The 14161-nt window shown below is 46.9% G+C and overlaps 1 protein-coding gene across 1 annotated transcript in view; it reads right to left on the bottom strand.

The window, feature by feature from the left end:
- Nucleotides 1–14161, bottom strand: part of BICRAL (BICRA like chromatin remodeling complex associated protein) — a 60548-nt gene that overhangs the window by 22519 nt on the left and 23868 nt on the right. Inside the window, exons 5-9 of the mRNA XM_067565035.1 lie at nucleotides 6066–6171; nucleotides 4701–4801; nucleotides 3942–4003; nucleotides 3648–3793; nucleotides 3361–3455 (exon numbers count right to left, since the gene is read on the bottom strand). Coding sequence (XP_067421136.1) covers nucleotides 3361–3455; nucleotides 3648–3793; nucleotides 3942–4003; nucleotides 4701–4801; nucleotides 6066–6171 — 510 coding nt within the window. The remainder of the gene's footprint in view (nucleotides 1–3360; nucleotides 3456–3647; nucleotides 3794–3941; nucleotides 4004–4700; nucleotides 4802–6065; nucleotides 6172–14161) is intronic.

Here is a 14161-nt window from a genome sequence, read left to right as displayed (position 1 = left end):
GATTCTCAGCTGCAGGCCCCCAGTGGAGTAGACCTTCCTCCCAAACAGGTCTAGACTTTTAGGCTCCTTTGCCTTTGGTGTCAGGCCCTGCTGTCCCCGCCTCTCTTTTTCGTTCGCCACAGACACAACGAGCAAACCAGGCTGAGGGTGGGTGAAGAGATATTCATATCCCTTGGAAGGGGCAAAATATTTCCTCTCTATCCCTTCTGCTCTAGGTGGGATAGAGGCCGGCGTCTGCCACAGCATCTTCATCGTGGACTTGCACCGTTTTAATCAGTGGCAGGGCTACTCTCAAGGGGCCCTCCGGGGCCAAAACGTCCATCATAGGGTCTATGGACTCTTGAACCTCCTCTGTCTGTAGACCCAGGTTTTGGGCCACCCTTCCCAAGAGTTCCTGGTCAGCCCTATTGTCCATGGGAAGCATGGTGGTCGAAGTCCCCATTACCGCTTCATCAGACGAGGAAGACGATGATGCCCTGGGTGCCCCTGCCACCCCGGGAATGTCCTGGTCCATCGGGTCTTCCGTACCCGGGACCTCCCTATAGGCGTAGGGTTCCTCCTTGGTACCCGGATTCACCTCCTCCCCGGCACTGCGTGCCACACAATCTGTCCTTGGTGGCACCGCCTCCCTGCGCCCACTGGCTTCAGTGCTGTGCAGCATGGAGTTGTGTTACTGCGTGCCAGCTGCATGTCTCTCTAAGGTGATCGAATAAGGCCCCCTGGGCTGGGACCCTTGGGCTCGGTGGTACGCCCACAGAGTCCAAAGGGCCATTGCTGAGGTGTCTGCCACTGCATAGGACAAGGTCCAGAGGGAGGTGCTTGCTGTCTACCCACCTTATAATATCGTCCCTCTGACCTGTGTCTCTTCAAGGCACCAGAGTCCACCTCTCAGTCCGATGACCTGGATTCTCACCGCGGGGACCAGGGTGAAGTTGAAGTAACTGCAGCCTTCGAGTGGTGCTGTGGTGCCGGCAATCGGTGCCGAGAGGGCAATCAGTGCCAAGAGGGTGATCGGTGCCGAGGTGGGGGCGATCAGTGCCAAGGTGAGGTTGACCGGTGCCTAGATGAGGCTGACCAGCGCAGGGAGGCTGATCGGTGCTGCGGAGAAGGTGACCAGAGACGCCGGGGGTGATCGGCGCTGGGGAGACAGAGATCGGTGCCTAGGAGACGGCGACCAATGCCTAGGCGAAGATGACCTGCACCGCATCATGGGAGGCTTGCCTCTAGACGGTACCGCAGCTAGCGGTGCCGGAGGTCTTTGATCTGGCATCTTTGCTCCCAAGACAGGGGACTGCTATGCCATCATGGCAATCAGGTCCCGAGCTGCCTCAAACGTATCTGGCGTAGAGAAGAGGTCCAGCTCTTCCACCTCACTCTCCCTCACTGGGGAACCCATGCTCTCCAGGCTCGGAGGTGCTCACGGCAGAGCTGCCGCCAATGGTCCCGGGGACCCTTATGCCTAAGACTCCTGTGGGCGCAATGGGCCAGCGACCTTATCCAAGGGCAGCACCAAAGGCGAGTGCCCATTGTACATCCTGTGCTTCTTACAGGGTTCCAGTGACTGGGATCGGTGCCGCACAGTCTTTGCCACCGGCAAGTGTTGGTGCCGAGGCTCCCTCTGCACTGAGGACTTCTTCGGTGCCAGGCCTCTTACTGTCGCCGGGGCACTGCACACCGACGCGGGAGTGGCGGCCAAAGAGCTACCTCCATGAGGATCTGCTTTGGGTGCGCACTCCTCTTCTTACGGCTCCTCGGACGAAACCCTTTACAGATCTTGCAACCATCTGTTTGGTGAGACTCTCCCAAACACTTCAAGCAAGAGTCGTGTGGATTGCCTTTCAGCATAGATTTGTGGCAGGATCCGCAGAGTTTGAAACCTTGGGCCCGAGGCATACCCCGGGGTCCCGGAGAGGTGAGTCCCAGAAACGGGGAGTCCCTTTACTGTCACTTAACACTTATCGATAGCTACATAACTACAACAACAGACTAACTTTCTAACTATTTACAGGAACCACTAAGGACAACGGGGAGAACTTGTAGAAGCAAGACAACCAAAGTTACAATGACCGGCATGGGAAGCAAGAAGGAACTGGAGCGGCGGCGGGCCCCTACATACTGCACCATGGAGGCGCCACTCCAGGGGGCGCCTGCATCAACCCAATGGATACCGCTGGGGGAAAAGCCTTCCGATAATTGTGCATGCAGCGCACGCACACCTGCTTGGAATCAACATGAACAAGCACTCAAAGAAGAAAAATGAGTAACCACTGGGTAAGAGCGTTGCCCAGGAAAGAAAGAAAGCGTTCCAGAAACTGTCATGGGTAGTTAGAAGGAACTGAGAGGGCTGAGGCCGGTGGTGCCCCTCAGACCGACGCATATGTGCATGGCTCCAGAGGGCGCTAGAGCTGGCCCTACAGAACCACTAGGGGGAAAATCTCCGGCAACCGTGCATATGGCACGCACACACCTAACATGGAATAGATATGAGCAAGCACTCAAAGAAGAAGTACAGATCCAGAGACCCTATGCACAGCACCACAAAATGATCCCCTCCACGCTGGCCTATCCAGACCCATGCAAAGCACACATCTCTGGAATGCATGAGGTGCAGAAGTTCACATGTTTCGGGCTATCATGGCGCTTAAACAGTGTGGAGGTCCTTGATCAGGCTCTTTGCAAAGAGCTGAATATCACCCATATTTTTGATAACTTCTTTTTCCCATCAATAACACTGCTTTTATCTTTGCTTTTGTATTAATTTAAATTTATAGCCAGACAACTGATGTTACTGGCACACTAAGAAGCAAAGAAAGAGAGTTCTTTTTACGAATAGGTATGTTTAAGTGATAAATAACAATAAGAAATTAAAAGTATGTAAAATATATATGTATATATAAATAAAATATATACAATTATATATTTTACACACACACACACACACACACACACACACACACACACACACACACACACACACACACACACACAGAAGAGCTAGCTCACCCCCTCCTGTGGAAAAAAATATACAGGATGACGCTTAGTGGATTAGTTCTTCTATAGTTCTCCTGGCATTATCCACCCTTAACCCCTTTCCTAAGCAGAGCTAATATCAATTCTGCAAGCATGACTCCAGCCTCTACTAGCCCCTAATGTCTGAGCAGTATAGTTTCAGAACCACTGCAGCTACCTGCAGCTACTGTGTGGTAGCCACACAATACTTGGGGATATAGAAGGAAATAATACAACTCTGAGATCACTCAATTCTGAACCGTTACACCTATTTTAATAATTCATTCCAATTTGCATTAACTGATCCATACATTTCACAAAAATAAAAATTATCTTGCTTATAAATCTTACCATTGCATCTTCTATGAGCAAACATCTATACTTATTTAGCATAGCTTGTGTCCTTTTCAGAAGCTGCGTGGCTACAGATTCAAATTCACTGTCCACTAAAAAGACACAGAGAATACATTTAGATAATGCTCTTCAATAGCTAGCACGATCTTGCAAAAGTTTCCTCTTTTTACTCTTTGTAATTTACACAATGCATTTTCTCAGCACCCCATGTAATATTTAACTGCTTAAAAATTCTAACAAGTAGCAGCACAACTTTTATCATACCAAATTAAAAAATAAATTACCTTTTCTTAAATCCTCCTTGGTTGGCAGTGATCCCTGGCACACATGATATGAGAGGAGTCTCTGGACTGCATCATTTAATGATCGGAATTGACTTTTATCTGGTATCATGGCATGTGCCTGGTCTTTCTGCAACTGCTGCAGAATTCTGAAAGGAAAAATGACTAATATAAATAATTAACATTTATTCTAATACAGAAAGGTTATGTTACAGTTTACAATCTGACAGAATGAGAAAGGCAGAGGTTAGTAGAAATGTCTGTAACAAAACTATAAATGAAAAAGAAATTACTTACAAAGCTCCTTTTGTTAGCTGTTTAGCAGCAGGCCTCTTTTGTCCAACTGTATGAACATCCACCTAGGCCCAAAGAAAACTTCAATTACATTGGCATTACCTTTTCCCTTAGAAAAAGTAAATTATAGGATTTCTTTGTGCAAATTGCCCATTAAGATATATTTTCTGTAGGCTTCTGTATCACTGAAACCAGATTATTTGAAGTATTTGCCATAAATGTGAGCTAGCATAAATGATTTCTGCTTTGCTCATGAATGAAGTAATCAATAAGCAATGGAGAAAATGATGTATCTCATCTTACACAGCACTCAGAAAAGAAACTTATCACATAGGTAGTACAACAGTGCTAACAATTAAGTCCCACTACATAAAGAATAAAAATACTGTGGAGTAACTAGCAGGGTGTAGCCTGAGAGCGCTTTACTGACTAAATAGATCTCAAAAGCAGAGTTCACAGTATGGAATTAGCAGACATACCTTCACTCGGTTTGCTATACTGATTTACTAATATTTAGAAAATAGAAAAAGTGTTTGTAACTTTTAAAACTGTAAAGAGTCACCCAGAATATCGCTATGGGCTTGGAAGGCATTCCTCTTTCTTCCCACAAAACACCCTTTTGGAAGATTAATTATTGTGTTTAGGGTAGGGATCAATGAGAATAACATTGAGGAGGTAATTTATTAGTATTTCTACACTGTTCCTGGTTCCTTATCATCACTAAAATTAAGAAAAACAGATTAACAGAAAAATGTTCCCTACCTGCATATTTTGTTGGACAGGAGATGATCCTAGTACTTTTTCCTGCTGTGGCTGTATTGTTCCTAAAGGTTGCTGCATGATTTTACCTCCAGAATCCTGTCCTATAAAAGTACACATTAAAAAGAGTCTATTACTCATGAGTCTTAAAACAAACCATCACAGAATATTTGAAGTTATGTGCCTAACATTTTACTTGATCTGGAAATTACATATAGATAGATACTGATACATAACAGCGTGTATGGGAAGTATTGCTATTGCAGTCATGTAAGGAAATCAGCACATATAGTAAAATGGTACTCAGATACTACAGTGCTGAAAACCATAAAAATGTTTATAAATAAAGCAAATCAGTCTAAAATCTCCATACACAACAATCCAAAATAAGAAAAAGTCAAATACTATAAGCATCATCCCAAAAGAGATCTGTAAAAAGATAAATAACTGGAGTCTATCCTGCTTTTCACAAATAGTCCCCTAAAATAATAAATTCAAGACTCCAGCACTATTAAAAGTTGTAAACAAGTGGCCAGATCAAACACCGTTGTAGATTCAGACTGGCAGCCTCCCACCTGATCATCCTGCTGTATAATTTAGAGGAATCCTATCAGCCCACCACAACCACCACATGTAGCACAAATAGTATTGTTAAATTTTTCACAGAAACACTGTGTAGAACGTACATTCGTTATAATATATTAAACCAAAATTGAACTAGAAGTCTATTGACATTTCCTGTTGACTTAAGTCTATATTAGAAACTTTAAAATTTTAATTAGGCTGGTGCTGTTTCAAGAATCCATATAATATCTTTTCACATTCAATGCACCACTACTTTAACTGAAAACTGGTATTTATATTTTGTTTACAAAACAACAACAGCTGATTAGCTTCCAACGCATCCTGTACCAGGAAAGACAAAATGGTGAGTATTTAGAGTGGTTGTTACATGAGGACGGCTGGAAGTCTCAAAGATATAACTGGAATTTTGAAGCAGAAGACCTTGGTTTGAAAGTGACTTTATATTTCTCACTTTCTAAGCCAAAGGAGCTGAGACACATCACACAGATGACACATCTGAATTGTGGAAACAAATTTTTGACTGCTCATTGAGCGAGTACATCTTGTCTATCATTCCAGCAAATAGAATCAGAAGGCTACTAGCAATTCTTTTCAGAAAAAGAGCATATGACCAATTGCTAAAGAGAAAGTCTGTGGGCTCAACTTCATTGTTCCTTAAACAGAAAGAAAGAATAATTCCCCCATCACCACAGATCATCAATCAGTGCCTGACATAATGAAGGAGAACCCATTTCAGATGCCAGATGGATTGGGGAAAACCATCATGAAAAGACTTTATCTGACCTGACAACGTATTACTCAGAAGACCTGTTAGCTGGGGTTGTCTCAAGCTATCCTGTGACTTTGATGCAGAAACTGGTGAGGACTGGTTCATACCTTTTTTCTGAGCCTGTGAAAATGCCAGAGAGATAAAGGTTAGCTTAGTAATCACTGAAAGTTTTAACAGACCTAGTAACAATGCAAAAAGGAAACCTACAACTCAGATCAATACATTCCCCCGTGATTATGTAAGAATGGCTTCAAAGAAACATAATGAAAACAAAAACTAAACTTTCACTACATACTCACTTCCTCTGAGATTTCTTATTAAATTATATTTTCTCTATATTGGCCACTTTCCCTCAAAGAACTCCTTCCCTCCATATCTAAGTCATCTAAAGCTGTTCATCATCTGCCAGGTTAAACTGTGCCATGATAGCAGTAAGTCCAGTTTTTATTTTCTCTTACTTTTACTTTCTCTTTAATTTTAAGAGCCAGAAACTCAGTGCAATCATATTATCAATTTAAATCTCAAATAAGTTGGCACACATAGCATCTAACAGCTGTTGTGTGATATTTTAATGAAATTTGGAATCCCAAACATGAAAAATAATCACGTTGTGCTGACTGGTTGGAAATTAACTATTTCCTTACACTCCCTTCTCTTCTATTCTTCGTGTTCTTACATATAAATAATCAGATCTCATGCAACACAGTACCAGACAATGCTCATAAGTACACAGAGTACTGATGTGTAAAACATTTCCAGTGTGATTACCTGGCTCTTCTATTTGTCCTATCAACTAATAGAAAAAACAGTTACTAACCTTTCATAAGGTTGTTCTTTAAGATGTGTTGCTCATGTCCAATTCATGTCAGGTGTGTGCTCGCCTCGTGCACAGTTGCTGGAGATTTTTCCTCTAGTGGTATCCATAAGGCCAGCTCTAGCGCCCTCTGGAGCCAACTGCATGTGCACTGGTATAAGGGGCACCACTGGCCTCGCGCCACCTCAATTCCTTCTTGCCGGTGACTCCGACAGAGCATTAGGAGGGCAGGTCATGGAATGGACAAGAGCAACACATCTCGAAAAACAACAGTTAAGAAGGTTAGTAACCGTTTTTTCTTCTTCAAGTGCTTGCTCATGTCCATTCCATGTTAGGTGATTCTCAAGCAGTACCAACACTGGTCTCCGAAAACTGGCATAATTCCTGGCCTGTTGGGTGATAGCATAATGGGACATGAAGGTATGAACCAATGACCAAGTAGTGGCTCTATCGCTGTCCTGGATTGGCACCTGAGCGAGGAACACTGCTGATGAAGCTTAACCTCTTGTGGAATGAGCTGTCATGATGGCTGGAGGCGTGACGGTCATCTGATCATAGCACGCCTTGATACAGGCGGTTATTCAGGACAAGATCCTTGGGGATGGCACCAGTCGGGCTTTCATCCTTTCAACTATCGCTACAATGAGCTGCATGGACTTTTGGAAGGGCTTAGTTCTCTCGATATAAAAGGTGAGAGTTTTTCTAACGTCTAGAGCATGGAGCCTCTGTGAGGTTTTGGAAATAAAACCAGTAAGATGTCTTAGCCAGTATGAAACTGAGATATGAGCTTAGGTAGGAAGACCGGATGGTGACGCAACTGGACTTTGTCCTTAAAGAACACCGTGTAGGGTGGCTCCGAAGTGAGCGCCCTGATCTCAGAGACCCTTCTAGCCAACATGATCGCAACCAGAAAGGCGACCTTCCATGACAAAAGAAGTAGGAACATGATGCTAACAGCTCAAAGGGAGGCCCTGTGACCCTAAACAAAACAGGTTCAAGTACCCTGGTGGAGAGTCAGCTGCCTAATTTGAGGATAGAGTCTTTCCAGCCCCTTGAGAAACCTAAACCTGATCTCGTGTGAGAACATTGACCTGCTGCTCACCAGAGGGTGGAAGGCTGAAATGGCTGCCAAGTGAACCTTTATGGACAAGAGTGCCAGGCCCTGCTGTTTAAGGTGGCGCAAGTCCACCACGGCCTGCAATGACGATTGAGATGGGGAAAGATTTCATTCAGATGCCCAGCACGTGAAGTGCTTCCACTTAGCCAGGTAAGTTGCTCTCGCGGAGGGCTTTCTCCTGCCTAGAAAGACCTGCCAAACCTGTTCCAAGCAGACTTGCTCTTCAGAGTTTAACCATGCAGCAACCATAGTCCTGCGAAATCAGATCCAGGTGGAGCAAAAGCATGAGGGGTTCTGCTACCAACAGGTCCAAAAACGTGCCGAACCAATGCTGGTGTGGCCATGCCAGTGCTATGAAGATGACCTTTGCCTTGTTCTGCCTGATTTTTAGGAGGACTCTGAACTAGAGGAATCAGAGGGAAGGCGTACAGGAGATAATGTGACCATGAGATCAGGAATGCATTGGAGAGGGAGTCCAAACTGTGCTCACTCAGCGAGCAGAACTGAGGGCACTTCCTGTTCTGCCTGGTGGCAAAGAAGTCCACCTGGAGAGACCCCCACATCTGGAAGGTGACCCGGACAACCTCCGGATGGAGAGACCATTCGTGCTGAGAGGAGAATGTCCTTCCGAGGCAATCTGCAAGCACATTTTGGGCTCCCGGGAGATACGCCTCTTCGAGATGGATGCTTTGTTCCACGCAGTAGTCCCACAGGTGCAGGGCCTCCTGGAACAAAGCCAAGGACCTCGCCCTTCCCTGCTTGCTGATATAAAACTTGGAAGTTGTATTAGGACCTGTTAGAACCTGCACTACCATACTCACTATCTTGGGGAGGAACACTTAGCAGGCCAGATGCATTGCCCTGAGTTCTCTGATGTTTGTGCGCAAAGGAAGCTCTCCTAGGGACCAGAAGCCTTGCATCCTGAGGCTGCCGAGGTGGGTTCCCCACCAGACGTCTGACATGTCCATAACCAGGATCATTGATGGTTGAGGGGATGCAAAGGCCACCTCTTCCATTACTGAATTGGGGTTTTTCCACCAGGACAGGGAGATGAGGAATGGTGAGCACCAAATCCAAATGGTGTCTGCTTGGAGAGTACACTGATGCCAGCCACTGTTGGAGGAGCCTGAGGCGTAGCGTTGCATAGTTCACCACATAGGTGCATACTGCCATGTGACCTAGCAGCTTGAGGCAGACCCGAGCTGTTGTTATTGGGTGAGCTGTGAGCTTGGAAATAAGGTCTGACATAGTGCACACCGGCCCTCTGGTGAAAAGGCTCTGGCCTGGATCGAGTCAAGCACCGCCCTGATTAATTCTATTCTCTGAACCAGAACCAGTGTTGACTTTTGCTCGTTTATCAGCAGAATCAGCTTTTGGAAGGTGGCATGGACCATGCTGATGCTGTGCTGCATCTGAATCTGTGAATGACCTTTGATAAGCCAATCGTTAAGGTAAGGGTAGACCTGTACTCCTTAACGTCTGAGAAAGGCTGCCACAACTGCCATCCACTTTGTAAAAATCATCTGGGCCACTGACATGCCAAAGGGTAGGGTGGTGAATTGGAAGTGGCAACAACCTACCATGAACCAGAGGAACCTCCTGTGTCCAAGGAAAATGGAAATATGAAAGTATGCGTCCTTTAGGTCAAGGGTGGTGTACTAGCCTCCTGGGTCCAGGAGGACCTGAACCAGGAGGACCATATCCCTGTGCAGCTGCCCATAGGGATATGACATAGTGAGCAGTGAACGTATGAATGGAGGATCATGTTGCTGCTTTATATATGTCCCGCCATGGAACATCTGCAAGGACAGCTGACATGGTGGCCTGAGCTCTGATAGATTGCTCTGTAATGCCCGATGGTGCAGAGAATCATGAAAGAGGGTAGCACTCCATCATACAGCAGGAGATCCATTTAGAGATGTGTTGGGACAAGAGGGTGAGGCCTCTGCAGTGCTCCGTTACAGTGAGAAACAGTCTGGGCAAGATTCGGAAGGCACACGTATGTTCAAGGTAAAAGGCAAGCGTGCACCAGACATCAAGAGAGGGTAGGGCACGTGTCCTGGAAGATATGTGGGGCTTCGGGTATAATGTAGGGAGAAATATGACCTGACTGAGGTGAAACGGCGAGGCTACTTTAGGGAGAAACTTGGGGTGAAGCCAAAGGGATACTTTATCCTCATGGAATGCCGTGAAAGGAGGTTCCGCCATCAGGGCTGCTAGTTTGCTGACTCGTCAGGAGGACGTGATGGCCACTATGAAGATTACCTTCATTGTTAAGTGGGTGAGTGAGCAAGAGTGGCTTGAAGGGTGGCTTGGTGAGAGCTGAGAAGACAAGGTTGAGGTCCCACATGTGGGTAGGTCTTCTAACCATGGGAAAGGTGTTCAGGAGACCATGAAGGAATCTAGGAGTGGTCGGGTGGCTGAAGACCAAGAAAACTTCCACAGGCACAGAGGAACGCAGACAGCTGTCAGGTGGACTCGAATGGAGGAGAAGGCAAGGCCTAAAAGGCAAAGGTCAAGTAGATAGTTGAGGATGACCGGTATAGACACTGTGTCTGCAGAGTGATGGTTGCATGATACCCTCTCCGTAAAGAGTCACCACTTTGTCTGATAGCACGCCCCGGTAGTGGGGTGATGGCTATGAGTGACTATGTCCTATACTGGTGTGGAGCATGCGTTGTCTATTTGCAAGCCCCATCCAAATACCAGGCTGTGAGGTGAAGAGGGTCCAGATTGGGGTGCCTGATTAGGCCCTGTTGTTGTGTGAGGAGGTTGAGCAGGAGAGGAAGGTGGATGGTAAGTGGGCTGACAGGTGAAGAAGATCTGTAAACCAGTACTGAGGGGGGCCAGAATGGGACTATGAGTATGAGAGTTGCCCGGTCTCACGTCACTTTCCAGAGTCCTGTTGGGAGAAGCAGAATGGAGGGAAAAGCGCATTGTAAGCCCGATGTCCAGGTGAGACGGAGGGTAGTCCCCTGTGAGCCATGCCCGAGGGCTCCTCTGGAGCAGAAGAGAGGAAGTTTGTGGATGTCATGAAGAGATCCCATTGCGGTGTGCCTGACCAATGGAATATGGCGTGGAGAAGGGAGGGTTGTGCAGTTCCCACTTGTGATTGCAATAGAAAGAGCAGCTGAGGGTGTCTGATAAATTGTTGTCTCTGCCCGGTAGGTGTGTTGCGTGGAGCGTGATGTGGTATCATAGGCACCAATTCAACAGCTATATTGCTTTTTGACAGTGCGTGGGCAATCTGGCTCCACCTTGTGTGTTGATATAGATGATTGATTGCCATCATATTGTCCAAGAGAAACTGTATGTGTCAAGACCAAATGAATGGGAGGAGCACCTGACAAGCACGCTGGACTGCCCATAGTTCCAGAATGTTTATATGCATCCGTGCTTCTATAGGGGACTAGAAGCTTGCACCGTATGGCTTTGTATGTGGACGCCCCAGCTTACAAGGAAAGCATCTGTGGAGCGGGTGATGTGAAAAGCATAGGGGTTGAAGGGAATGCCCGTGAGGACCATGGATGGGTCGCACCACCAAAACAGAGAAGCAAGTACTGCAGGAGGAAAGACCAGTTTGGTGAGGTGGTCCTTTTGCAGGTCATACACCAAACAAAGCCACATTTAAAGCATCTCATATGATGGATGTGCATGCTGCCATATGCTCCAGGAGTGACAGGCAGTGGCAGAGACATGTGCGTAGCTGGCACCTCAGCTTTGTGATTAAGGCAGTGAGTGTGGCAAAAGGATTCCTTGGAAAAAATGCCCTTCCTGCATAGGAGTCCAAGCATGCTCCTATGAAGGTGAGTTTATTGGTTGGTACCAGAGTGGATTTTTCCTCATTGATGCATATTCCCAGAATGGACAGGAGTTCCCACAATATGCTGATAGTGATAAGAAGGCGGGCCCGGGATGGTGCAATTAATAGCCAGATAGGGAAAGAGGGAGTGGCCCAAGCGTCTCATGTGTGCTGCCACCATGGCAAAGTCCTCTGTGAACACTCAAAAGGGTGGTAGCAATCCTGAAAGGGAATACACAGAATCGGTAATGGCAGTGCCCCACCATAAAGCATAGTGTGCAGAGTGGATGTCCACATGGAAGTATGCATCCTTCATATCAAGAGCCATGAACCATGCTCCGGTGGGAGGGAAGGAGTAATTTGGGGGAGGGTAGTTATGCGAAATTGGAACTTGCGGATGAATTTGTTCAATGCCCGTAAGTCCAGGATGGGGCAGAGATCTCCACCTTTCTTTGGTATAAGGAAGTAGGGGGAGTAGAAACCATGGTCCTGATAATGACATGGCACTGGTTCTATGGCTCCTTTATCGAAGAGGGTGCGTGCTTCCCTTTGTAGGAGACCCAGTTATTCTGGGCGTTCCTGGTCGCCTGGGGATGTTGGCAGGGGTGAAGGTGTGAAATTCTATGATATAGCCCGTATGTACAATATCTAGCACCCATCTATTGGTGATCTTGCTCCAGTTGTGGGCAGAGAGAGCAAGATGGCGCCTGAAGACAATCAGTGAAGCCAAGGAAGGGTTGGGGCAAGGTTCACAGGTCTCTCTGTAGTAGTCAAAAGGGGTATCTGGAAGAATGTTGATGGGAAGTAGATGCCATAGAGGTGGAGATGACAAAGAATCTTGGCCATTGCGATCGTTGGAGTCGTTGCCGCTGATCTTGTTGGCGTGATGGGTAGGGTTGATAGGCAGGCCTGGTCAGAAGTGCGGGCAGAAGGCTGGCCTGTTCTGGTAGCGGGCAGAGGCCGGCGTGTATAAGCCCAGCGACCTCTGTGTGGCTCGGGAGTCCTTAAGCGAATCCAGGCTCTAATCAGTCTCAACACTGAACAACTTCTGGTTGCCAAAGGGGCGGTCTTCTAGAGTGGTCTGGACCTCCTTGGGGAATCCCGACTTCTGCAGCCAGGAGTCCCGTCTGAGCACTACCCCTGAGGCCAGAGAGCACACTGCCGTATCTGCCATGTCGACTGCTGCCTGAAGGGCAACCAGTTTGCCCTCATCAATGAGTGATTTGACTTTACTCTGTTTAGTTCTAGCAGGAAAGCTTGGAACTCTTCCACCTTTACGTATGACTTGAAGCCATACTTTGCTTGTATGGCCTGGTAGCTGGCTATTCTAAACTGTAAGCCTGCCAAGGAGTACACCTTCTTCCCAATAAGGTCAAGTTTCTTGGCCATTCGATCTGGGGGAGCTGTTCTAAGATGCTGTTGTCTGGTCCTTTGCATTGCTGCCTGCACCACAAGAGAGTTGGGCAGTAGGTGAAAAAAGAGAAAATCGGTGTCCTTGGCCAGAACAAAATAGCATCTCTTTCTAGCTATGCAGTTTGAAAAAGAGAGATGTTCTGACTCTGGCCATGCAGCGGTTAGAACTGAGGGGCATCGACCCTATCAGCCTCGTAAGACCTCAGCCACAACCACAGGGACCATGCATGACGTGCAGGTCGATGGAGACTACTTCAAACAGTTTCGGCTCCGGCACATGGCGCGCATGCGCACCCACATATGAAATCCACATAGGGACCAACACTCAAAGAAGACCTCGTTTTTTCTCTTATACGACTCATATCTCTGAGGCCCTGAAAACTGCCAGGGGTTACTGCAATCTGAAGTGCTTCCTGAAAGAGGAGGGTGCATATAATCCCAGGACCACAGAATGGCTCTCAAATCCTTTAGCCTGTGGAGCCTGGTGTCAGCCTGCTCTGAAAATTAGGCTGAGCCCTCAAATGGGAGGTCCTGGATGGATTGCGGGACCTCATGGGGTAGACCAGAGGACTGGAGCCAAGAGCAGTGCCACACAGTGATTGTGAAAGCCACTGCCTGGGCCACCAAGTCTGCAGCATCCAGAGCTGCCTGCAAAGAGATTCTGACCACACTCTTACCCTCTTCCAGGAAGGCCACAAACTCCTATTTAGAGTCATGGGGCAAGGAATCTTTGAACTTATTAAGGGAGTCCCAAAGATTAAAATCGTATCACCCCAACAGCACCTGTTGATTGGCGATACAAAGCTGCAAGTTTTCCATTGATTAAACCTTTCTACCGAAAAGGTCTAGTTTTTTCCCGTCCTCATGCTTGGGAGTGGTTTGTTTGTCCTTGCCTGTCTCTTTCATTTGCCACAGCCACTATCAGGGAGCTCGGATGAGGATGGGAGAACAAATAGTCCAAGTC

The sequence above is a fragment of the Emydura macquarii genome, unplaced genomic scaffold (assembly GCF_026122565.2).
Source record: "Emydura macquarii macquarii isolate MOO-44397 ecotype Brisbane River unplaced genomic scaffold, CSIRO-AGI_Emac_v2 contig_2676, whole genome shotgun sequence".
NCBI lineage: Eukaryota > Metazoa > Chordata > Testudines > Chelidae > Emydura > Emydura macquarii.
The sequence above is the reverse complement of the archived record's forward strand: the minus strand, read 5'-3'. Positions and strand labels throughout refer to the sequence as shown.